The sequence below is a fragment of the Onychomys torridus genome, chromosome 21 (assembly GCF_903995425.1).
Source record: "Onychomys torridus chromosome 21, mOncTor1.1, whole genome shotgun sequence".
In the NCBI taxonomy this organism is placed as follows: Eukaryota; Metazoa; Chordata; class Mammalia; order Rodentia; family Cricetidae; genus Onychomys; species Onychomys torridus.
The window spans coordinates 31818088-31844815 of record NC_050463.1 but is presented as its reverse complement, the minus strand read 5'-3'; the positions used below and the strand labels follow the sequence as shown (position 1 = coordinate 31844815).

The following is a 26728-nucleotide window of genomic DNA, read 5'->3' as shown; positions in this document are numbered from 1 at the left end:
GACATCCCAATAAGAAACTGGAGTGCATGCAGGAAGTAGGGCACTTTGCCAGTCACTGTATGGAAAAAGCTGCAGACAGGATGTGTCAGTGGGTAAAGGCTGGTAACTGACCATCTGAGTTCGGTTCTCAGTCTCCCTCCTGCTGTCCTGACCTCCACATGAACACTGGTACACAAAGCACACACACAAAGGAGGGGGGAGACAGAGAAGGTAAGGAGGAGAAATTGAAAGCAAGTCTTTGAGACACTGTGGATAAAAATAGGGTAAGGAATTGTATAAGGGGTTGTGCTTTCACCTTGTTTATTGATGAAACCCCCAAATTAGGATTTATAGGTCCTTTATTTATTTTTTTTCCCCCAGAGACAGTTTCTCTGTGTAGCTCTGACTGTCCTGGAACTAGCTCTGTAGACCAGACTGGCCCCAAACTTAGAGATCCGCCTGCCTCTGCCTCTTGAGTGCTGGGATTAAAGGTGTCTGCCATCACCTGACTGTGGATCTTAAGGTTAACTCTAAAAGCCTTTGATAATGTCAGAGGGAAAGTGCTATAAAGAAAAAAATATTGCAGAGTATGGTGGCAATGTCTTGTAATCCTAGCACTTAGAAGGTTGAGGTAGGAGGATTGCCAGTTGGAAGCCACTTTGGGATACAGTGATTTATCATTAAAAAGGGGAGGTGTGGGTGGTGGGCCCTGGAGAGATGTCTCAGTGGTTAAAAACACCTCCCACTCTTCCAGAGGACCCCAATTTGATTCCCAACACCCACATGGTGGCTCACAACTGTCTGTAACTCCAGTCCCAGGGTACTTGACTCCCTTTTCTGGCCTTTACAGATACCATACCTGTGATACACAGACATACATATAGGAAGGCATCACACAAGTACATAGGCATACATGCAGGCAAAACACGCGTACACGTAAAAATTAATAATAAAATTAAAAACCAAACTGCTACCAGCAACAAAAATCCCTATCAGATAGATAGATGGATAGATAGGTATGAAATATTGATCACATATACATTTGACCAGTAAAAAACGTTTGCATTGATTTTTTTGATTAACAGTATGAACTAATCAGGGATGAAGTTAACAATATAGTTAGTGTACAGGGAGTCATAGTATTACCTAGGGTAAAGTCAGTCTCTCCTGCCTTAGCAGCTGCTCACACTTTACAGTGACCTCTGCTAACAAAACATTTCCCCTACAGTCTACTTGAGGTTGGAGTCACTTGATGGTTTATAGTCATTAAAAAACTCATTCCAGGTGGGCAGTGGTGGCGCATGCCTTTAATCCCAGCACTTAGGAGGCAGAGCCAGGTGGATCTGAGTTCGAGGCCAGCCTGGTCCAGGACAGCCAAGACTACACAGAGAAACCCTATCTTGAAAAACCAAAAAAATTCTTCAAGACACACCAAGGAGCTGATATTGGATCAGATTTTTATACTACAATTTATTGTAGATAGTGATCAGTGCACCTTTCAAACAAAAGAAAGCAACTTTCTTCCATCCACCCTAATTTTTTCCTTTTCTTTTTCTCTCTCTTTGTTTCTTTTCTTTCTCCCTTCCTTTCCTTCTTTCTCTCTTTCCCTCTCTCCCTCCCTCTCTCTCTTTCAACATGGTCTCATTGTGTAACACTGGACGGTCCAAACTCATTACAAAGACCAGACTGGCCTCAAACTCACAGAGATCCACCTGCCTCTGGGATTAAAGGTGTGCAATACCATGACTAAAGGTGTTTGATTTTTAAGTAACAGGTACCGAAAAACAGCTTTAACACAAATTACTTGTGACATTTAAAAACAGAATGTCAGTTTGACAAGGTAGATGGTAACACTGTCAAAATACTTTCAAGGGGATAGGTTAAAAATTAAAAATTTGCCAGGCAGTGGCGGTGCACGCCTGTAATCCCAGCACTTGGGAGGCAGAGCCAGGAGGATCTCTGTGAGTTCGAGGCCAGCCTGGGCTACCAAGTGAGTTCCAGGAAAGGTGCAAAGCTACACAGAGAAACCCTGTCTCGAAAAACCAAAAAAAAAAAAAAAATTAAAATTCAGACATATTTTAACTAACAATATTATAATAGTCCTTTATACTAATCAATTAGAAAACCCAATCCCCCAACAAGTTTTGAAGTGGTTTTCTGATGTTCATTTTACTGCTGAAAGAAAAAAAAAAAAAAAGCTCAGAAAAGTCACACTATTACCAGCTAAAGCCGCAGCAACAAAATACGGGATTTCAGCTCTATCTAAATATGCAACTGTGTGTGTGTGTGTGTGTGTGTGTGTGTGTGTGTGTGTGTGTGTGTGTATAAGTGTGTGTGTGTGTGTATAAGTGTGTGTGTGTGTGTGTGTATAAGTGTGTGTGTATGAGTGTGTGTAATTTTATTGTGTGTTTTGCCTGCATGTCTCTCCAGCCCCCACTTTTCTGTTTTTGCTTGCTTTGTTACTGGTGTTCATGTTTGAACCTAGGGCCTTATATATGCTATGCTCATGTTCTTCCATTTATGTTATACCTCCAAACCCTGTAGCACATTTTATAGCAACCTATCACTGTTACTCTTTATGCCCCAAGGCATCTAGGCTAGTCCAAGTGAAACATGGACATGAATTATTTGCAAACCTGAGGTTTTTAAAATAAAGACAAAGGGGAAAATATACCAAGCTTTATCTTTGGCATCAACAGGCACAATATTCTGTATGCCTGATAACCTATAACCAAATAATTTTCTTAAAAATAAGTCCACTTTTGAACTTCATTTTTTGTTATATTGTCATTCACTGTTCTGGACACAGTCACCTATGTTTAAAATCTTTGCACTTAACAAAAATATCAGGGCTAAAGATATGGCTCAGTGGACAAGCATATGTTTGGCAGGCACTGAACACTGAGTTCAAGCCCCAGCACCAAAAAATTCAGAGTAGGGTACATGAAGTCATAATGTAACCAGGACCAACATTTAGGAGCACAGATATTATAGCATTATAAAAGATTGGTAAAAGATTTTCAGAACAAGTAATGTATGAACAGGACATTGAATGAGTCCTGTTTTCCTAGGGACTGGCAAATATAAGGGGCAGAGCAGAATAGCGGACAGGAATTTGAAAATACAGATTGTCTTATACCAAATCACTAGCTAATCTGTTTTTTTTTTCCACTATATTTTTTACACCTGTCTTCTTTAATTCCTAATCACATCTGTATTACTATAAATCAATAGATTAAACAATTCATGATCCAGTGTACACTTAAAGCCACAAGCATAGGAAAGGTAGAGCAAGGCCTCTAGAAAGCAACTGGAAGACAGTTCTGAACCAGATCTCTTAAGATTTCAATATGATACATGAGGATCAGACATAGACACACACAAAAAAAACATCACCCGGCAGTGGCACACACCTTTAATCCCAGCATTTAGGAGGCAGAGCCAGGCAGATCTCTGTGAGTTCGAGGCCAGCCTGGGCTACCAAGTGAGCTCCAGGAAAGGCGTAAAACTACACAGAGAAACCCTATCTCAAAAAACCAAAAAAAAAAAAAAACAAAAAAAACAACCAAACCTATCATAAGTCAGGCATGGTGGCACACACCCATAATCTCAGCTCTTGGGATGTGCAGGGGTCAGGAATTCAAGGTCATCCTTGATATATAGCCAGTTTGAGGCCAGCCATGTGCACCACCACTACTTGGCTCATTATTACTTTAAAGTTCCATACAAGCAATTAAAATATGTACTAGGGCTTTTAATCCCACCACTCAGGAGGCAGAGGCAGGCAGATCTCTGAGTTCAAGGCCAGCCTGGTCTACAGAGTGAGTTCCAGGGCTACACAGAGAAACCCTGTCTTGAAAACCTAGAAATAAATAAATAAATGAATGAATGAATTTAAAAAAATATATGTGCTAAATCAGGTAGTGGTGAATTCCTGAAAGTACAGCACTTAGCAGGCTAAGGCAGGAATATCAGGAGTTCAAGCCAAGGCTGGGCTACATAGTGAAGTCCTATTTCAATCTTTTTGATATTGTTTGTTTGTTTGTTTATTTTTTTGAGATAGGGCCTCTTGGTAGCTTGATCCTCCTGCCTCCTCCCAAATGTTGGGATTAAAAGCATGATCACCACTCCCAAATTGAGACTCTGGTATCCCCTCACCAAAAAAATAAAAAATAAAAAAGTCAAAAAAGTATTTAAAAATATATAAACTTTTGTCTTAAATACATACAATTTACCTTAAAATGCATATTTTATTTTGGTAGCCAATGACCATCAATCAAACAAAGAAAAGGAAACTAATTTTATGAAGGAAGACAAAGCTATGGAGTGGTTTACAGGAAGTGAAGAATGACAAGGTTCTACCACAGCAACCTGGAACCATAGCTACAGAATGTCCAGCTAATGCAAGACCCTGTCAAAATGGGGCAGTTACCAAGCTGTGCAGTGTTCTCTAGCTTCGGTTACTCCGCAAACACATGAAAAGTTATGCAGATCACAGTAATAACTGGAAGTGCCCGTTTCTGACAGTAAGTGAGAGTATCTTCTCATTTGGTACTTCTCTGCCTCCAAACTGATGGCTGTCACCTCAGGTACTCAGTTCAGCTGTGGTTTGAACTTCCCTCACCTGACGAGAAAAGCTACTTTAATCGAGAAAACAATTAAGGTCATAACAGTACATTAGTTAAAAGAAAGAAACATTTCCTATGTTCTGAAAATATTACTGACATGTGTGACCAGTTTGCAATATAGGTCTGTATAGAAAATGTGATTCTTCTGTAACAGAACAAAATGTATACTACACTGTGTAAGTGTTGTATAATTTGTTCACAAAAAAGTATTGAAATATTAAACACTGTTCTTTTCCTGTAAGCCTTTTTTCAGACCCTTTTTCTTCTATTTTTTTTTTTTTTTTTGCATTGTTTTGGAGCTATGTTGCTAGTCAATATACAGAAACATTTGCCAGTGATCACATAGTAACCTTACAGACAAGCTTATAACCAAATGGATAAGCCTGTTTCATAAATCAATATATCTGAAACCCTTTTCATGGCCTAAATAATATACACATACAAGGACCTAAACTTGCTTCTTGGAAGAACTCCAGCAACACTTTAGGACTTACATTTTGCAATTAATTTAACAGAATAGAAAAACACTACATTTCAGTTTCTGTACTAAAAAAATCTCTGAAGAGTACCTGATAGTTATGTGAGTGTATTGTGTGAATGTGTTGGTCATATACTTAAGAATCTACAATACTTGGGCTGGAGAGATGGCTCAGAGGTTATTATACATAATAAATAAATCTTTTTTTTAAAAAACTACAATACTTACTATCAAAAACAAGCATAAAATAAAACTGAAGCTCAACATGGTTCTCCTTTTGAAATACTTCATTTCCAACCCCAATTTCCTTAAGAGAATGTAATTGTAAATTTGTGTTGATTTTGGTCTGACTGTTGGAGGCAGAATTCCACTTCTCCGTTTTGTAAGGCAAAGCAGCCACTCTCTGACCTCGCTTATCTGTTCACATGAGAGAGCAAGTTCACAGGTGCGAGTCCCATCCAAAAGTTCAATAACCTGTGTGATGCTTTCAGAAAAGTGAAAACAATAACTTTATAGTCTCTAAGTTAGCTACATTTCTCATCCAAATTTAAATGTTACTACCTACATTTAGATACAATAGTTAAATGAAAGGAAGGATTAAAAAGGCAAATTAGGTGGAATGCAGCTCAGTGGTAGATGCTTGTCTGCATTTGTAGGGCCCTGGGCTCAATCCCAGTGCTACAAAACAAACAAACAAACAAAAACCAAAAAAGCATCAGGTCATGAGCAATTTCACAGATTTATAAAGTGAACAACAAAGACTATTATTTAACTTTACTTTTAACATTACACTTTCCTTTTTTTTTTTTTTTTTTTTTTGTTGGAGCTGAGCACGGAACCCAGGGCCTTGCACTTGCTAGGCAATTGCTCTACCACTGAGCTAAATCCCCAACCCCAACATTACACTTTCAATTTCCCAACCTGTCCCGAAAAAAATATCTCTTTATTACTATTTTTGTAAAAGATGATTTAAACAACAATATAATGGAATTTGGAACATGTGGTCATTTTGTAACAATTTTACAAAATGAAATGTACACCTTACCCAGTTACAAAATGATCATTTTTTGCCTGACACATAAGCAAAATAAAAATAGTTTCATCAGGAGGCTGAGGCAAGAAAGGTTACTGGGAATTCAAGGCGGCCTAGGCCACATAGTGAACTAAAGTTCCAGACCACTCTGGGCTACAAAGTGAGACGCCGTTTTAAAAAATGGGGAGAGGAGGGTAATTTAAAAATCATAAAGAAAGAAGGGCTGTGGTGGTGGCCGCCTTGAATCCCAGCATTTAGGAGACAGGCAGGCAGAGCTCTGTGAGTTTGAGGCCAGCCTGGTCTACAGAGTGAGATCTAGGACAGCCAGAGCTACATAGTGAGACACTTAAAAAAAAAAATCATATTATTGGGGAGCCTATGGAGGTCAGAAAACAAAAGGAGTCCCCTCCTCTCACCATGTGGGCTGAGGGACTGAACACCAGGCTCGGTGGCAAGCACCTTTACCTACTGAGCCATCTGGCCAGCCTTAATCCTTTTTCCTTCAGACTCTAAAATAAAACCATGCCAGTGCTGGCATTTTGGTGGTCTTTTCTCATCTCAAAACTCTGATCCAACTTAAGCAAAATGTTTTGTGCTATTTCACAGTATTAGTTTATAAACTAACAAGAATTTATTTTGCAAAGGTGTCAAATGTATCTGGGGGGGGGGGGGGGGGGGGGGGGGGAAAGCCAAATAGTCCAAGGTTACAAAAATCTCTTCCCAGTTCCTAACCCCAAATCTTACTTTGGAGGCAGGTAGCCACAGTACTAGGCACTTGCCCTTCCTGTGGCAGCTGTTACACAAACCTGCAAGTAATTCTGTTTTTAATACGTATTATGGCTAAATCACACCGTCTTTTACTTTCCTTGACATTGGCATTTCAGCAGTTTGCAAACACTATGCTCTTTTTAACCACTGCATTCCATGAGTTATTTAACCCGTAGCTTCTTGATATACATTTAGCTGTTTCTAGTTTTACTCTAATACAAACACTTAAGGGAACATTCTTCTACCTAAGTCTGTGTAATGGCAATCAATTACAAATTAAGCTCAAGGGGTATGTAAGATTTTTATATTGAAAAATATGTGCATTTGTCCTGTTAAAAAAATGTTGCCAATTTATATCAAATAGCAGGGTACTAAAGTGTCTATTTCTCCATACCCACCCCAATAGTTATCAACATTTTACATGTGCCAGTCTACAATGTGAATAGTTTTTTTGGTTTTTTTTTTTTTTTTTTTTTTTAGATAGGATCTTGTTGTGTAGCCCAGGCTATCCTAGAATTAAGTAGCACAGGTTAACCTAGAACTCAATTCTCACAACAGTGCTAAGATTATAGGTATGTGCTTCCATGTCTGGCCTACCACTAATAATTTTCATTTTTCTTAAATTATAAATGAGGTTGAGCTATGTGTGTGGGTACCATGTTTGTATATGTTCATGGAGAATATACCCACTGTGTGTCTTCCTCTGCTGCTCTCCACTTATTAAGACAAGGTCTCTTCACTGAACCTAGAGCTCACAGCCTCTACTAGATTGGCTGGCCAGTGAGCTCTGGAGATCATGTCTCCCCCTGCCCCATGACCTCCTTCAGTTACGCCAATCTTACCTGCTTTGGATAAAAATAAGCTCACTGCACTACAGCCTGAGTCTGCTTCCAAAACAGTGTCCCCTGGGCTGATGTCCATCATCAGGACATCCTTTATCTCCTATGATGTAACACAGTGTGAGTGACTCATAAATACATGCCAAGCACCCATTCTCACCTTACACTACTGTTGGAGAAAGAATCAAACTAGAATTGAAAGCAGATTTTGCTTGATAAAATACAAATTCAAAAATCAATTAGTGTCTAAGTTAGGGTTTCTATTGCTGTGAAGAGACACCATGACCATAGCAACTCTTAAAAAAGAAAGCATTTAATTGGGGTGGCTTACATTTTCAGAGGTTCATTCTATTATCATCATGGTGCAATATGGTGGCATGCAGGCAGCCATGGTGCTGGAGCAGGAGCTGAGAGTTGAACATTTTGACCTGCAGGCAACAGGATGTGGTCTGAGACACTGAGTATGGCCTGAGCATATGCTACCTCAAAGCCCACCCCCACAGTGACACACTTCCTCCAACAAATCCACACCTCCTAATAGTGCCACTCCCATTGGGGGCCATTTTCTTTCAAACCACCACCATTAGCAAATACTAGCACTTCAGAACCAACTAGAAATTACAGATAAGGGCTGTAAGGGCTCAGAGGTAGCAGAAAGCAGCAGAGTGCCTTAACTTAAAAAACAAGAGCAGAGAATTAAAATAATCATGGTTGAGACAGGGTTTCTTTGTGCAACCTGGTTGTCCTAGATCTCGCTCTGTAGAGCAGGTTGGCCTCAAACTCACAAAGATCCACCCACTTCTGCCTCCCAAGTGCTGGAATTAAAGGTGAGGGCCACCACCTCCCGGCAGTAGGAACAGCTTTAAACATAGTTCAGTGAGGATAAGCACTTTAGGATGAAAGACAGAGACTTAAAAGCCAGCATGAGGCATTTGAACTTGGCCTGGTGAGCAGTTAGGGTGTGCCACTGAGGCTGCAGAAAGAGCAATTTATGGAGACTGATATGGTAAGGGAATACATGAGAGGCCAGAAAATAAGTTTTAAAGTTATTAAGACACCTTTTCCTTGAAATGATGAAAACATTTTTTAAAAATCATTTTATTGTCCCCCACCCCTCCAGCTTTTATTCTGAGTTGTCATGTGGGCAGTAGGGATCAAACCCAGGTCCTCTGGAAGAACAGCCAGTATTAACCCCTGAGCCACCTCTCTAGCCAAAAACATTTTGATGTGAGCCAAAAAAGGAACTTTATCAAGAAATTGAAGCCAAGTGGTGGTGATACACACCTTTAAGTCTAGTACTTAGGGGTCAGAAAAGGAAAAGAAAAAAGAAAAAGAAATGATTAACTTTTAATTTAGAATTATAATATTAGAGGGTTTGGATCTCTGATATGTAGACCAGACTGGCCTGCACTCACAGCAATTTTCCTGCCTCTGTCTGCTAGGTGCTAAAGGTATGCACCATCATGCCCGGCTAGTAGAACTCCGTCCTCTAGGCAGATAAGAACTTTGTAGTCTGGACCTCAGCGGATATTACCCAACGACATCTCAAAATATCCCAATGATGGGCCTATTAATATTTGGTCCTTGAAGTGGGTCAGGGGTGAGTTTCACCTACCTACCCACTCCTGCTCACCCACCAAAACTCAACTTCCCCATGTCCCAGCTGCTGCTTCACATTGTTATTAGGGGTGACATAGCATATAAGAGGTAAGGTTTACTGGGGTTGGGACTGCATTAATGTGCTTGAATGGGGCTTTTCCAGGAAGTGGCTCCTTGGCATACTCACGCATCAGTACTTAATCCCAACAATCTCACTGGCTCACCAAACTCGATTGAGATGGAATCGTTTCTTGGGTTTGCTGGTGTCCTATCTGGGGTGAACAGCCATTTATGTGCATCTCCGGAGAAAAAGAACAGAACCCAGGATTTTTGATGCATTCTAGGCAAGCCCTCTACCGCTGAGTTACATCCCTAGCCCTATTATATGTGACCAAATATACTTCCAGTAACATACCTTATTAAGTATTATTATTAAAATACCGCCATGGGGCCTGCAAGATGGCTCAGCCAGTAGACACACTGTGGACGAGCCTGATAACGTGAACTTGATTCCAGGATCCCACAAGGTGGCAGAAGAGAGCTGACTTTGAGAGTTACCCTCTGACCTCCACGCTCTGACTGCAGCTCGCAAGCATACATGCATGGACACGGACACACGGACACGGACACACACACACACACACACACACCAAATACTTAAAAATAATAATGTTACACTGATACTACAAAATTTACCCCCAAGCAGACAACATTCTCTTAAGTACTGAACTCACTTAAGAGCTGTGGGGGGTTTAAACAAACGAGTCCGTCTGTTTAGCGAGTCCACATCAGTCTAATAGAAAACTAGCATAGTCTTCATTTTAGATAGTGGGGGCTATCAAATTTAAACTCAGTTTCTTTCTAAAATTATCGGTATCTGGACAGGTTTTACAACCCAACATGATGAAAAACTCCAACGTTTGGTGACATGATGAGAACATTCATCAGATTATGGTCCTGCGCCCCTCTTTGTCCTCCCTTCCTGGTACCCACACCCACCTAAATCCCCTTCGCCATACCTCTGGATACATTACGGTAAGCCCTCTTTTCATCAATAATACATAACCCCCCCAAAGCTGGTCTCTGCAGCAGAAAACTCTTAACAGAGGGACTCGTCGGGAATCTGTCCGGGGAACTTGCCCACGACCTCGCTGAACGTGACCGCCCGCGGTTACTATCAAAGTGTCCGACGTGGCACAGCCGAAATCATTTCTTAATTTGCGTGGTCTTTCCCCCGTCTGAGCTAAAAATAAGCTCCCCGATCCGAACGGGTCCCCTCTCTGGAAGGGGAGCAAGAAGGGGAAAGCTGAAGATCTCCGGGCTCGGTCTCCAACCGAGCCACCGAGGACAGCACGCGATCCCCGGGGTCCCAGCGTGAGGGGTCCCAGTGGCCCTGCTCTCCATTCCAGTCCTCCCGATCTCGAGGGGGTGACTGTGCCCGCGAAGTCCACAGCCTGGGGTTTCCCACACACCAGGGACACCGAGTCCAGACACTCCGGACACCGGGAGGAGGAGACGGGGACAACCCCTGCACGCCTTCTCCATCTCGCGCCTCTCCAGGCGAGGACTCGCAACACCGGAACCGAGCTCCCTCTCAAGACACTGACCCAAAGTCGAACAGGAACGCACAGACTCCGAGCCTCGGCTGACCCTGGAACGCAGCAGCCTCAACGACGAAAAACAACAGCGCAGGTGCTGTCGCACACATATGACGCAACCTCAGCCCCTCCGCCTTCTTTCGGCGCAGCGCAGCCTGCCGGGGCGCCGGCGTCGCAGGTAGAATTGCGTCACTGCTCCTGCGTTTTCCCCCACCCCCAGTGCCTGGGTCTCGTCTCTGGAACTAAAATTTTTTTTCCTTTTCTCCCGGTTGGCGAGAGTACCGAGTTTACCGCTCAGCAGCCTCCGCTAGCCGCCCGGGGACAGGGGGACCAGGAAAGACGAAATGTAGAGATTGTGGACTGCAAAGTCTTCTATCGGGTTTAAGTCGCTAGTGATGGTAAACAGGAACGTCACCTATCATCTCCAAGAGGCAAAAGTAAACTAGCCCTGAGATTCGCTGGTCAGACATCGCAGATCGCAGTGCTCGGTGACCCGCACACCTTGCTCATAGCTGGCAAGTCCTTTGCGAGTGGGTATGGACTGCCTGTCCGTCCTCAGTCCGATGTCCAGAGTGTCCACACACGCAGAGGAAGCCGCTAGTGGCCGCTGGGGGTATAGCTCAGTGGTAGAGCATTTGACTGCAGATCAAGAGGTCCCTGGTTCAAATCCAGGTGCCCCCTTTCCTTCGGTTTTAGTAAACCAACTGAAGCCAGGTATGGTGTCGCATGCCTTTAATCCCAGCACTCAGGAGGCAGACACTTCGAGGCCAGCCTGGTCTACAGAGCAAGATCCAGCACTGCCAAAGACCAGAGCTACATAATAGAAAAAACAAACTAGAAAGTGACACTGTGTGTGTGTGTGTGTGTGTGTGTGTGTGTGTGTGTGTGTGTTAATGGTTTTATTTAATTGATTAACTTTTTTTTTTTTTTTTCCGAGACAAGGTTTCTCCGTGTAGTTTTGGCACCTGTCCTGGATCTCACTCTGTAGCCCAGGCTGGCCTGGAATTCACTGAGATCCACATGGCTCTGCCTCCCGAGTGCTGGGATTAAAGGCGTGCGCCACCACCGCCCGGCTCGTTTGTGTTCTTATCCAACAGAATTCTTAAAAAGTCAAACAACACAATTGTTTGCATCTCCCCGCCCCCAAACAAAATAAATGATTCTTAAAACTGAAGATACCTTTTGCACCCAAAGTTAAATATCACTGGCCTGTCTGCTTGATCACTTGGCACATGTTTATTGAGAATCAGGCAATACCATGCATCCATGCACGTATATTGAAAATTCACAACTCAAGACGAAGATTAAATGATTTCAGCAAGGTCCCTGACGTGATAGCTGAGAAGTGGAATGTGGGAGTTCTAACTAGTCAACCAGATTCAACAGCCCTTGTGGATTGTACCATACACCTTTTCTAAGGACTAACCAAGGACCGGGGCGATAGCTCAGTATGTAAAATGCTTGCTTTGCAAGAACTGGGGTCTGAATTTGATACCCAGAACCCACGTTTAAAAGAGAGGTGAGCAGCGAGATGGTTTGAGATGGTTTAGTGGATAAAGATGCCCGCCCCCAGAGATTGATGACTAGGAACAAACCCACACGATAGAACAGTCTTTCCTGGGTTCTCCTCTGACACACATACATACACGCACATATTTTGTAGCAAGTGCTCCCCCCATGCATATATATATATATTTTTTTTTTTTTTTTTAAAGTGGAACACGATGGGTATGTAATTCTGACCCTAGGGAAGCCGAGAAAGGCAGATTCCCCAGCACTCGCTGGCCAAGAAGCCTAGCTCACCAGCAAGTTCTAAGTCAGTGGACAGGAGACCCTGCCTCAGCACCAGGCACACATGTGGTATACAGACATACATGCAGGCACTCATCCATACACACAAAAATAAAAGTCTTTTAAACATGAAAAATAAACCCCATTCACAGTCTGGGAGTGTAGCTGCTTGATAGGTAATTGCATTGGGCCTTGAGTTCAAGCCTCACCACCACAGGGAAAAAGTTCTATTTGTATTTTTTATATTTACCGCATTTCGTGTCTCAAAACTGATTTGACCTACTATTGTTCTTTAAATGTCTGTGATAATTTCTTTATGTTACTGTTTAATAAAAATAGCCAGGAGGTGGTGGCGCACGCCTTTAATCCCAGCACTCGGGAGGCAGAGGCAAGTGGATCTCTGCGAGTTCGAGGCCAACCTGGTCTACAGAGTTCCAGGACAGGCTCCAAAGCTACACAGAGAAACTTTGTCTCGAAGAAAAAAAAAAAAAGAGCCAGGCGTAATCCTAGCACTCGGGAGGCAGAGCCAGGCAGATCTCTGTGTGTTCGAGGCCAGCCTGGTCTACATAGTGAGATCCAGGACAGGCACCAAAACTACACAGAGAAACCTTGTTTCAAAAAACCCAAAACAAACAAACAAACAAACAAAAACAACAACAAAAAAAACAAAACAAAACAAACAAACAAAAAAAACCAGGACAGCTGGTCTACAGAGTGAGTTTCAAGACAGCCAGGGGTATGCAGAGAAAAAAAACAGAGAGACTGAGAATTATATATATGAATGTTTTGCCTTGTATACATGTATGTCTACCACATGTGTGCCTGATGCATTCAGAGGCCAGGAAAGGGCACCAGATCCCCTGGCACTGGAGTTACGGACATTTGTGAGCCACCACCCTATAGATGCTGGAACTGAACTGGGGTTCTCTACAAGAGGAGCAAGTGCTTTTAACCTCTGAGCATCTCTGTAGGCCCTGCTTACATTTCTTTTGTGTTTGTCACATTCTGCTTTGAGCATAAAATCATCTAGTAGGCATTGGTGGGTTGCATTACTTCTAATTTTGTTATGTGTCATTGTAAGTAGATTTTTAAAAAGAGAGAGAGAGAGAGAGAGAGAGAGAGAGAGAGATGAACCCCACAAGATGCTCTATGAGCAGAAACAGTGTCCTTTTAAATGTCTTCCATGCATTTCCTCAGAGAGCACTTCCTCGATGCCCCTCCATTCTAGGCTACTTTCTGTTCGCCTTGGGTTTTTCCTCATCTCCATTACTAACAGGTGAGGTTGTTTGGCTCCATCTCCCAGGTGGCCATCTGCTTTTGAGTTCCGAGAGCAGATTTCTCTTACTCCACACTGTATCCCTGAGGTCCTAGCATGAGGCCTGAAGGAACGGATGGGGAAAGTTGCAAAACAAAGCCATAGGATTTCTTTCCTGCAGGTGATTTGCCTGCAAAATTCATTTCCTTGTGATGCACCGTGAAATAGGAAAATAAACTAATGCTCAGAGACAGGAGAAGAAGAGCTCTCCAAAGTCACTAACACAAAGTTAGCTACTGGGCCTAACAGTTCCTCTGCTCATAGACCACAGGAGAGGATCCCAAAGTCACTTAGCTACTAGGCCTAACAGTTCCTCTGCTTATAGACCAGAGCAGAGGACCCCCAAATTTATGTTCTCACATTCCTTAAATTGATACATCTGTGTACATGCCATTAACTTCTTAGAAAATATTTCCTATTTTCCTTTCTTCAAATTTCTATAATCCATTATCATCCCAAAAAGAAAGAAAAGTACCTTTCACTTTACCTGTGCTGTAGGGAGATCTGGAGAGAGCAGTGAGTTTCAGAAGGTCAAAGAGGAGGAAAGAGTCTGAATTTGTTTTCTGTGCATTGGTATTTTGCCTGCATGTATATCTATGTGAGGGTGTCAGATCCCCTGGAACTGGAGTTACAGACAGTTAGTTGTGAGCTGCCATGTGGGTGCTGGGAATTGAACCCAGATCCTCTGGAAGAGCAGCCAGTGCTCTTAACTGCTAAGCCATCTCTCCAACCCCTGATTTGATGTCATTTGTGGAGAGCATGCCATGTGCTGGAATCATTACTCTGCATAACACGGTTCTTCAGAAAAGTTCTCAGAGTGCAGGATCTGCACAGCCAGACTTGGGACTACGTAAGTCCTTATCACAACCCTTATTTTTAATTTTCTCCAAAACATACTTTAAAAATGGAATTCTGGGAGGTTTTCTTGAATAATAAACTACTGTTGTTTACATCTAAATTTTCCAAAGTTGCTTTGCTGTTCAATAATATTCTTTTATTAGGAGTTATGGGTTTTTCAATAATATGGATCATTTATTGTTGACTTCCCATGATGCAGTTGAGATTTAGCTGTTTTAACCCTCAACTATGCCGGTATTTTCCTACCTATGTTTCCCAGCACTTTCTTTCTCTTTTTAAGATTTATTTATTTGTTATGTATACAATATTTCTCCTGCATGTTGTCTGTAGGCCAGAACAAGGCACCAGATATCATTGTCAGTGGTTGTGAGCCACCATGTGGGTGCTGGGAATTGAACTCAGGACCTCTGGAAGAACAGCCACTGCTCTTAACCTCTGAACCATCTCTCCAGCCCCTCCCATCACTTCCTTATCACAGTTTTAGCTTCATTGATATTCAAGGCTCAGATAATTATGGTCATATAAGTACTATTTGCAGCTAGATTATGTTTCAGAGCCACCTAACATAGCTTTTTTGAGGGGACTAGAGAGGTGGCTCATTGGTTAAGAGTGCATACTGGGGGTTTAGGATTTAACTCAGTGGCAGAGCACTTGCCTAGCAAGCATGAAGCCTTGAGTTCAGACCCTAGCTCTGGAAAGAATTGGTAGAGCATGATGGCACAGGCCTTTAATCCCAGCATTTGGGAGGCAGAGGCATGAGGATCTCTGTGAATTTGAGGCCAGCCTGGTCTACATAGTGAGCTCCTGGGCAGCTATGACTACATAGAAGACCTTCTCTCTCTCTCTCTCTCTCTCTCTCTCTCTCTCTCTCTCTCTCTCACACACACACACACACACACACACACACACACACAAAAGAGTTCATACTGCTTTGAGTTCAGTTCCCAAGCACCCACATCAGGCAGTTTACAATCTCCTGAAACTCCAACTCCAATGGATCCAATGCCCTTCAAGAGCACTGACACTCATGTCCTCTCTCTCTCTCTCTCTCTCTCTCTCTCTCTCTCTCTCTCTCTCTCACACACACACACACACACACACACACACTTCGAAAGACTGTTTTAAAAGATGTTTTATTTTGTAAGTGTGTGTATTCTGGGATGTGCATGCACATGTGTGTCCATGTGTGGAAACCAGAGAACAACCTTGGGAGCTGTCACTCAAGAATACCATCCACACAGCCGGGCAGTTGTGGCACACGTCTTTAATCCCAGCACTTGGGAGGCAGAGCCAAGCGGATCTCTGTGAGTTCCAGGCCAGGCTGGACAGAGCGAGATCCAGGACAGGCACCAAAAAACTACACAGAGAAACTCTGTCTCGGAAACCGCCCTCCCACCACAAAATGATACCATCCACCTCATCTGATGTAGTGTCTCTCATTTGCTTGGAGCTCACGAATTAGGATAGTCTAGCGAGCCCCAGGAACCCTCATATCTCTGCCCTCCAGTACTGGAGTTATAAGCCTGCCACCATGACCATTTTTACATGGATTCTAGGGACTGAATGACATTCCTCATGATTGCGAGGCAAGCATTCTCCTTAGCTCTGAAATACCTCTTTTAGTATTTGAAATGAAACCATGCAGGTAATACAGGTCTATAATCCCAGTTATTCAGGAGGCTAAGGAAGGAAGATCGCGGAGTCCAGGTCTGCCTCCTGGGCTACAGAATGAATTCAAGACAAAGCAGGTACAACTTAGTGAGACTTATCCGTGCCTGCTCCCCTTTCCCCCAGAAAAAAAGAAAGAGAGAAAAATAAGTAAAAAGAAGTGTGGAAGCCTTCAAGGAAGGATGAGGATGTAGTGAGTGTCTACCATGTTTGTCTAAGCATGCGTGAGGCTCTAGGTCCAGTCCCAATGTATACAGACTACTTCAAATCAGGAGTTCTCAACCTGTGGGTCACGACCCCCTTCGGGGGTTGAAGGACCTTTCACAGGGGTCACCTAAGACCAGTGGAAAACACAGATATTTACGTTACGATTCATAACAGTAGCAAAGTTACAGCTATGAAGTAGTAACGAAAATAATTTTATGGTTGGAGTCACCACGATATGAGGAACTGTGTTACAGGGTTGAAGCATTAGGAAACTTGAGAACCACTGGTTTAATTACTGGTGATGTTGTAAGACTCAACAGTCTAATCATATGTGCTGTAGCTGTTTGTTCCTTTTCTGCACAAGTTTTGTTTAGTTGTGATAATCAATGGGCAATTTTTAGAAAATAATTGGTCATTGACTCAACTTACCCTTCCCCAGCTGTATAAAACTCCCGCCCACTGTCTGCATTCATATTTTCTTATCATTTTCATCTGCCTACATTTCTTGAGACTTTGGATCATCTTCTTCTTCATCAGTTGGCCCTGTGTCCTCCAGAGTCGCCCTTGATGGGAGAGTGCCTCGGTCTCTCTCTGTCAGTTCTTTTGGAACTTCTTCTTTCCTCATCTTCCCACTGCTTTTGGAAGAGAATGTCATCCTTCACTCACCTCTAAAGAGGGCTTAGGAAGTAAAGTCTTGGCACCTCATACACCGGAAAACATCTTTATTCAACTCTCACTCTTTTTTGTTTTGTTTTTCCAGACAGGGTTTCTTTGTGTAGCCCTGGCTGTCTGTCCTGGAACTCACTCTGTAGACCAGGCTGGCCTCGGGCTCACAGAGAGCTCTGCCTCCCAAGTGCTGGGATTTAAGACACACACCACCACCAGCTAGGTTTTCTGGGTTCAAATTCTATTTTTCCTTAGGGTTTTGGTGCTTTAATTATCTTCTAGCTTTAACTTTCTGATAGATTTCATCAGATTCTTGATAATTTTTCGGTCCTCTCTCTGAACCTTCTCATGAATTGTTCACAGTGATGTAATTTTAAGTGTGATTTTTGTCCACTATATTCATCATTTTCGGAGCTTTTTGAAAACAGTTTACTCATTCTATGTGCATAGGTGTTTTGCCTGCGTGTGTGGCTATGCCTGGTACCCGTGGAAGCCAGAAGAGGGCATCTGATCCCGTGGAGATGGAGTTAGGAGAGTTGTGAGCCACCTTGGGGGGGTTAGAAATTGCACCTGGGTCCTCTGGAAGAGCAGCCATTGCTCTTCTGGTGGTTGGGGTATTTAAATCATCTCTCCAGCCCCTATTTTCTTTTACTCAGTTTCCCACCCTTGCCTCTCTAACCACCGTTCGCCTCAGCTTCTACGCAGCAGACTATTTTAGACGTCATACAAGTGAAACCAGGCAGTGCTTGTCCTGTGATTGACAGCCACACTTGGTACAGTGCTCTCCAGGTTCATCCATGTTGGGGCAGACAGCATACACTTCTTTTTGCTTTGTTTTGCTTTGTTTGTTTGGTTGTTGTTGTTGTTTTTGAAACAGGGTTTTTCTGTGTAGCCCCGGCTGTCCTAGAACTTGCTCTGTAGACCAGGCTGGCCTTGAACTCAGAGATCCACCTGCCTCTGCCTCCCAAGTGCTGGGATTAAAGGCGTGTACCACCACTGCCCGGCATGCTTCTTCTTGTTAAAGGTTAACCATCACTCTCAGTGTATATACACATTTCCTGTGGTCACTCATTTGACAGTGGGTATTTAGATTATTTCTGTATTCTGCTTATTGTGGATAGTTTGCAGTGAACACAGGCCTGCTGGCAATCTCTTTGATAGCCTGAATTCAGTTCTTTCTCATATTTGCCTAGATGGATTGGTAGGGCATATGAGAGTTCTATTTTTAACTTTTTTTGAGGAACCTCTGTACTGTGTTTTTCTTCCTTCCACACTACTTTCCACAGAGGCATACAAATTCACATTCCTACCAGCAGTGTGCAAGGCTTCTTTATTCTGCACATCCTTGCCAATATGTGCTTCATATTTTTTCCAGTAATAAGCACCCAAGCAGATGTGAGATGACACTGAGATTTTATTTTGCATTTCTCTAATAATTAGTGATCTTCTCATGTGCTTGGTGACCATGCTCTTTGGAAAAAATGTTGATTCAAGACCTTGGACCATTTTTTTAAAATTATGTATACAGTGTTCTGCCTGCACACCAGAACAGGGCACCAGATCTCATTATAGATGGTTGTGAGCCACCATGTGGTTTCTGGGAATTGAACTCAAGACCTCTGGAAGAGCAGCCAGTGCTCTTAACCTCTGAGCCATCCCTCCAGCCTGACCTTGGACCATTTTAAGATGAGATGGGTTTTATTTTCCAAGTCCTTCCAGTTTAGAACTTCATGTCCTTTGCTTCTGGAAAAGTCTTTTCCTAATTTTTTAAAAAATTTATTTATTTTATATCATGTAATTGGTGTTTTGCCTGCACTGGAGTTACAGACAGTTGTAAGCTGCCATGTGGGTGCTAGGAATTGAACCCGGGTCCTCTGGAAGAACAGTCAGTGCTCTTAACAGCTGAGCCATCTCTCCAGCCCCAAATTTTTTAAAAATTATAAAGAGGGATGTGGGTGGGATGAGAGACAGAGAGGGGTGGGGTAAGAGATCGAGAGGGAGAGACTTGTATGAGAAGATCACAGGACAACTTGCAGTTGATTCTCATTTTCTACCATGTGGGGCCTGGGGGCTGAACTCATGTGCTCAGGCTTGTTGGCAAGTGCCTTTACCCACAGAGCCTCTGTTTGAAAAACAAAAACAAAGAGTAACACATGCATGTAAGTTAAAATGTTTTTGAGGCCTGAGTTATAGCCTTGTGCCTGCCCATCAAAGCCCCACATTCGAGCCTAGGAGGAAAAAGGAAGAAAAAAAAAAGAAAGGAAGGAAGGAAAGGCGTCTGGAGAGATGACTCAGTAGTTCAGAGCCTTGACTGCTCTTCTAGCGAATCCAAGGTCCCCATCATCTACACGGTGGCTGACAACTATCTCTAACTCCAGTTCCAGGGGGGTCTGAACCCTCTTCAAGCCTCCATTGGCATCGTGCACACATGGTGTACACACGTACGTGCAAGGAAAGTACTCAGACACATTAAAAATAAAATAATACATAAAAATTAAAATTAAGGGGGTCTGGAGAGCTAGGTCAGTGGGTAAGAGTATTTGTTGATCTTCTGGACCTGAGTTCAGTTCCCAGCACCCGCATGGTGTTTCACAACTGTCTGTAACCCCAGTTCCAGGGATCCACAACATTCTATTTTGGTTTCTGTGGGTACCAGACACACAAGTGGTGCACATATTTGTGCAGGCAAAACACCCATACACATGAAATAGATAATAATAATAATAATAATAATAATAATAACAACAACAACAACAACAACAACAACAAAATTCTTTTAAAAGAAAGGAAGTAAAGAAGGGAGGAAGGAAGGAGCGTTCTGGTTTGATATCAACGATGCAGTACCTTTCCTTATTCGTTGTTTTAAAGGTGTGGACCACCACGACTGGCCCTCTCTTATTTTTATTTTACGTGTATGAGAGTTTTGCCTGCATGGATCTAAACGCACCACATTCATGCAGGTGCCCTTGGAGTACAGAGAGGGCATTTGATCATCTGGAACTGGAGTTGCAGGCTGTTGTGAGACATCATGTGGGTATGGGAACTGAACCAGGTCCCCTGCAAGAACAGTAAGTGTTCTTACCCTCTGAGCCATCTCTCTAGCCTCCTTTTCTTATTTCTTAGAGGTTGTTGTAATCGACCATTTGTTAAGACATGCATTTTTCACTCTGTAAATATTTCCAAAGGTTGAGACTGATTTAAGTGCATTGACTTTGAGAAACCCATCAGAGATCTGTGTTTCTGAGAGTTGTTCCCAGAGACTCCCATAAACATGACAGCCTAACAACAGAAATGTATTCTCTCAGAAACTGGACAACATGAGTCCAAGGCTTTAATATGACCATGCTCCCTCCAAAGGCACTAGGGCAGAATTTTATTATACAATATTACTTATAGTGCCAAGGATTGAATCAGGGTCTTGGTAATGCTGGACTTGCCGTATAATGAGCTACATCACCAGCCCTTGGGAGAGAATTCGCCATTTCTTTCAGAATTCTTTCTTTTTTTTGAGACAGGGTTTCTCTGTGTAACAGCCCTGGCTGTCCTGGAACTCACTTTGTAGTCCAGGCTGGCCTTGAACTCACAAAGACCCACCTAACTCTGTCTCCCTAGTGCTGAGATTAAAGGTGTGTGCCACCACTGCCAGGCCTTTTTTCCCCCCCCATGGGGTCTCTCTATGTAGCTCTGGACTAGGCAGGCCTCAAACTCACAGAGATCCACCCATCTCTGCTAGAACTAAAGGCATGTGCCTCCATACCTGGCTTTGCCTGTCTTCATGTGACCGTCCTCATTATGTGTATCTCCACCTTCCAGGTAGATGTTCACCTGTTTTTCTTAGAAGTGTTCCAGTCACTGGATTTGGGGCCTACTTCAAGACATTATCATCTTGAGTTCCTTTACCAGGTTATATAGGCAAGACCTTATTTCCAAATAAGGCCACATCTACAGTTCACAGAATTAGAACTCAGACACAACAGTTTTGGTGACACTATCCAACTCACCACTATAGCCATGTGAAGATGTTGAATTGAATATGCAAGTTTTAAGTTCAGGGGAAAGACGGAGAAGTTGGAGGCACACGTGTGTGACCATCAGCGCATGGATGGTGGCTGTGCTTTATGGAGAAAGGAGAGCCCCAATAACCCTGATGTCAGAGAGTGGAGGAATGAGGAAGATTTAAGACAGAAGACAGAGGATTAGAGGGAGGGCAGGGGGCATGCCAGGTTATGGAGAATGGTAATGATGATGGGCATTCACATTGTAGGGAGGGTCTGGTATCCTTAACTGTAGTTTCAGAGGGGGTGTGGCTAGTTTTTAAAAATACTTTTGTTTTTGAAGAAAAAAGAAACTGTCATATATATATATATATATAAAATTTTCCAGACAGGGTTTCCCTGTGTAGCCCTGGGTGTTCTGGAGCTTGCTCTGTAGACCAGGCTGGCCTCAAACTCAGAGATCCACCTGCCTCTGCCTCCCAAGTGCTAGGATTAAAGGCATGGACCACCACAACTAACTGGGACTATTTTTCAAAAAGGGAGAAATAATAGAATGTTTATGGTGACAATGAGCTAGTTAGGAGGTAAAAATTGCTGCTAGCAAGGAAAGGGAAGACTTTCTCCATAGTGACATCCTTGGGTTGAGCAGACAAGAGGAGATATAACCTAGGACTGAAGTGGAGGCTGGCCTTTGGAACTGAAGCAGTTCATCTCTCTCTCTCTCTCTCTCTCTCTCTCTCTCTCTCTCTCTCTTTCTTTTCCAAGGCAGGGTTTCTCTGTGTAGCTTTGCACCTTTCCTGGAACTCGATTTGGAGACCATGCTGGCCTCGAACTCTCAGAGATCTGCCTGCCTCTGCCTCCCGAGTGCTGGGATTAAAGGCTTGCGCCGCCACCACCCAGCTTAATCCCAGGAGAGTGGAGAGCTGGTGTTTCTGGGAGCTTGTGGTAATTCCTTGGTGACTGCTGCTGTTTCCTTAGGAAATAGGAAGCAAGGTCACCTGCAGAGAGAAAGGGTGGAGAGAACATGGGTGGAGAAGGAGGTTCAAGAAGTTTTGAGTTAGTATCTCGGAATTCTGGGAAGAGTTGTATAGGGAACAACTACTTCACAACTTGGAAATACTGACTCTCTCAAGCGAAGTTAGTCACTGTGAACTTAATGAGTAGACGTCCCAGTATAGCTTGGCTTCTCTCTAGCTCCTTTCAGGGCTTTGTGGGTGGAGAGTTAGACTTCACCAGGTTGCAGTTCTGCCAAAGATGTATGATGAGAAAGAGAGAGGGAGTTAGGGATTACAGAGAGGGATTTAAATAAAGAATGGCAGGGCAGTGGTGGTGCATGCCTTTAGTCCCAGCACTCGGGAGGCAGAGCCAGGCGGATCTCTGTGAGTTCGAGGCCAGCCTGGTCTACCAAATGAGTTCCAGGAAAGGCGCAAAGCTACACAGAGAACCCTGTCTCGAAAAAACAAAAACAAAACATAAATAAATAAATAAATAGATAAAGAAAGAAAGAAGAACAGGGGTCTAAGAGGTTCCGGCAGGGTCGAAGCCAGGAAGGGAAATGGGTTTCTCCTACACACTCTCATCAGGTCATGTGACAAGAGACACAGGTGTCCTCCGTTTCCTAGTCACATACTGCAGGGGTAAAGGGCTAGCCAAAGAACCCTACTTTGGCCCTGAAACTACAGCCAAAAGGTTAAAAAGTGGCCAGTGAAAGAAACACACTCTGTCCCTGACCAACTCAGTCCAAAAAAAAAAAGCCAGCCAATCTCTGAACTTCTCCAAGTGCAGGCATTGAAATCCGACCAATTCCCACCCTGAAAACCTCCATCCTGGAAAAACTCTGCCCCGAAGAAGCCCTATAGAAGCCCTGTGCCTGTTCGGTTTGCTGCTGCCTTTTTCTACTCTGGCAGAGGCAGCCCACCTACTGGATTCTTCTCTCCCAGTAAATCTCTTGAACGAGGTTTTGGGTGAGACCTTGTTTCATTGGAATGGAGCAGAGCAGAGAAGTAACATCTTTTGTTGGAGCAGAACAGAGCAGAACTGTAAAACTTTCACTGGGGAACCCTTCCCCTAGAGCAGAGATGTTATACTCCTGGGGACCGGAGCAAAACTGTAAAAACTTCGCTGGGGAAACCCTCCCCTGCCGGAGCAGAGTTATTACATTGGGGTCTTCAGCAGGGCTGTAAGCTGCTACCCTTACGGTGACTTTGTGGTACTTCTTGGCTCCCGACTGCCAGGATCCCTTTCCATCCAAGCTGCAATGCTTACACTAATACCCCAGTTTTCCCATCTGAGAAATGGATACTACTGATAGTTTCTACCTTACCACATAAACACCTACAATAGTGCTTGCCAATAACTGTCTTGGGCCTTTCTTCATGGAGATTCCTACCAACTCTTTATTTGTTTGTTTGTTTTTTGGTTTTTGAGACAGGGTTTCTCTGTGTAGTTTTGGTGCCTGTCCTGGATCTCACTCCGTAGACCAGGCTGGCCTCGAACTCACAAAGATCCGCCTGCCTGGAATTAAAGGCGTGCGCCACCACTGCTGTGGCCCTACCAACTCTTTTATACCACTGGTTCTCAGACATTATCTTAAAGCCTCTGACTTGCTTCTGAAGTTGCCGTGTTTTTCAGGGGGCTCTAACTCTTTTGGCTTTTACCCCGCTTTATTGCTCACTGCCACTTCTTCTCAATCTCCTTTGTAGGATCCTTATTCTCTTATTGACCTTTGAGCTTGGCGCTAAATTCTCTTTAGTAACATTCCCTTTGGGGGGATGGTTTCAAAACAGCCTTTCTCTGTGTTGCCCTGGTTGACCTGGAGCTTGATTTGTAGACCAGGCTGGCCTCGAACTCACAGAGATCTGCCTGCCTCTGCCTCCTGAGTGCTGGGATTACAGGCGCGCACCACCACCGCCCGGCCCGGCCCGGCCCCGCTTCTTTATTCACATTCAATGCGACCTCCCTTTGTTTCTAATGGCCTCTGTATGTTAACATAGCCAAATAGGCATCTTTTTTCTCCAAGCCCCAACTACTACTTTGTTAGTACTATGATTGGATAATTACTGTATGCACATCCTTGAAGAGACTAGAGGAAGATGGAGACAGTTGTTACAATCTTGGAGACAGAAGTAAATATTTCTTTGAAACATTTCGTGTAGTTATTTTACAGGCCATTTATTTATTTATTTATTTATTTATTTTTGTTTGTTTGTTTGTTTGTTTGTTTTGTTTTGTTTTGTTTTTCGAGATAGGGTTTCCTTGTGTAGCTTTGCACCTTTTCCTGGAGTTCACTTAGTAGTCCAGGCTGGCCTCGAACTCACAGAGATCCACCTGGCTCTGCCTCCCGAGTGCTGGGATTAAAGGCATGCGCCACCACCGCCCGGCCAGGCCATTATTTATTTATTTATTTTTAACAGAAGGGCCTTGCTCTGCAGGATGTAATCACTTCCCCACTCCGGCGTCCTTCTCAGAGCACGGGAAGATGGGCCCCGCCGAGCCACCGTCCACAGGGTGGGCCCCGGCTCAAAGCTCTTCTGCGTCACGATCAGCCACTCCCTGGGCTCCCGGCGTTCCCTCCGCCCTACTTCCTCCCTCCAGGCCCCGCCCCGCGCCGGTGCGCCTGCGCATGGGCGAACACGTGGCCGCCGCGGAGCCAGAGCAGCAATGGCGGCCGGCGGCGGCGGTAGCTGCGACCCCTTGGCCCCGGCGGGGGTCCCCTGCGCCTTCTCGCCGGACGGTCAGGCCTACTTCGCTTTAGCCTCCAGCGACGGTCACCTGCGGGTGTGGGAGACAGCGAACAACCGGCTGCACCAGGAATACGTGCCTTCCGCGCACCTCAGCGGGACCTGCACCTGCCTGGCCTGGGCGCCAGCGCGGCTGCAGGCCAAGGTAGAGCGAGCGGGACGGCGGCGGGGAGGGCGCCCTCCTGGACGGGCTCCGGCGTCCCGGGCCACGAGCGGCGCGTGGCTGCATGCCGCGCGTGGCCCCCGGACGCCCGGGGCGCGGAGGCGCGGAGCGGGACGGCGGCAACCCCCCTTGGCTCCCACGCCGCGGCCGAGAGTGCGGCCTGTCCCGAGACGGGGGCAATGAGAAGGTGCGGCCCGAGCCCGCGGTCTCCACGAGGTCTGCGCCCGGCTTTCGCTGGGCCGCCATGTTCACCGAAGCCCTTGGCCCCCCGTGGGGACAGCTTCACACTTCCAGGCCCGGCTCCTCAGCGTGTCCGCATCAGAGCTGCTCGCTGAGTACCTTGGGGGCACTCCCGCTCTTCCGCATCCCAGACCCCGGGGTATTGGTTTTGCTTTGGGCAGGAGGAGTGCGCCGGTCTTGTTTTCCTTCCGGGAGCCCCTTGACTCGGACGCGTGTTCAGCACGTGTCCTCTCCTGCCTCTCGGTTGTGGATTCTCACTCCCGCACACTCTTTACTTTCCTAGCTTCCTTTCGTTCTCAGCTGTTGATCTCAGGCTCAGTCCCACCTTTCTAAGCTTCCCCTCTCATCCTGAGGTCTGCATCATCGGATGCAGAGGCACAGTGGAGTAATGAAGTAGTAGAACCGCTTGGTTTAATGCGTACGATGCACGCCCCAGTGATTTTCCCATAGTTGGGAAACTGCCGAGTTAGGGAATCCTTTTCGCTGTCAGGTAAATGCTGTTCAGTGTTCAGTCACTCAGTTACATCTCAGATTGCCACGCACGTGGTTACTGCAGTTAGGCAGTAGGCAGGCAAAAGGAATCACTTCTGTGTGGTCTGGAACTGGGAAAGTATCCTGAAGTATGGGACGCTTTGCTGTCACTGGTGAAAAAGTTACAAAGTTAGTGTTTGGGATAGCTTACTTCCGATCACCAGAGAAAACTTAGATCTTTGGCTTGAAAGTTGGGCTTGTATCCAATTTGCCATACTTCGGGTGAGTATGTTTAGCTACATTTTTAGGTTTTAAGCGACATTTCCAGTTTCTCTTGGTGATAAAGAGCGCTGATCGGGCCCTGTAAATCAAACATAATCAGACTTGTGAAAAGGCTATGTAACTGTCATTATCAGAATTATAGTACTTTTTTCCTTTATAAGTTTTGTTTGTAATTTTAACAGTGCTGTAAAGTGGTGAGTACTAACACCCAGAGAAATCCAGACAGAGCAGTGGTTAGGAAAACACATGTGCACAGGCTGTAAAGTTGGAGTCCAGCCTCTGCAATAATTGTGCTTTTTGTTCCCTACATCAATCATATCTACTTCATAGAATAGTTGTGGAAGGTAGTATATTTATTAATGCAGAATCACTTATGTACAGTGTTTTAAGGGCAATGCTAATTATCGGTA

At 44.3% G+C, this 26728-nt stretch overlaps 3 protein-coding genes and 1 non-coding gene across 4 annotated transcripts in view; 3 read left to right on the top strand and 1 right to left on the bottom strand.

The window, feature by feature from the left end:
- The window catches only part of Spdya (speedy/RINGO cell cycle regulator family member A), a 31554-nt gene extending 26706 nt beyond the window's left edge, over positions 1-4848 (top strand). Inside the window, exon 7 of the mRNA XM_036170850.1 lies at positions 4242-4848. Coding sequence (XP_036026743.1) covers positions 4242-4330 — 89 coding nt within the window. The 3' untranslated portion in view covers positions 4331-4848. The remainder of the gene's footprint in view (positions 1-4241) is intronic.
- Trmt61b (tRNA methyltransferase 61B) lies at positions 4230-25046 on the bottom strand. The gene is given in 11 exon segments (XM_036170513.1): positions 4230-4603; positions 5314-5433; positions 5436-5593; positions 7614-7828; positions 10344-10394; positions 10396-10428; positions 10430-10488; positions 10491-10599; positions 10601-10911; positions 11370-11561; positions 25004-25046. Coding segments are annotated over 11 exon segments (1317 nt in total). The 3' UTR covers positions 4230-4577.
- On the top strand, positions 11532-11603 carry Trnac-gca. Its single transcript has one exon. It is a non-coding gene; the product is annotated as a tRNA-Cys (tRNA).
- Positions 25037-26728, top strand: part of Wdr43 (WD repeat domain 43) — a 44546-nt gene continuing 42854 nt past the window's right edge. The window contains exon 1 of the mRNA XM_036171309.1: positions 25037-25307. Within this exon, the coding sequence (XP_036027202.1) occupies positions 25083-25307 (225 nt within the window). The 5' untranslated portion in view covers positions 25037-25082. The remainder of the gene's footprint in view (positions 25308-26728) is intronic.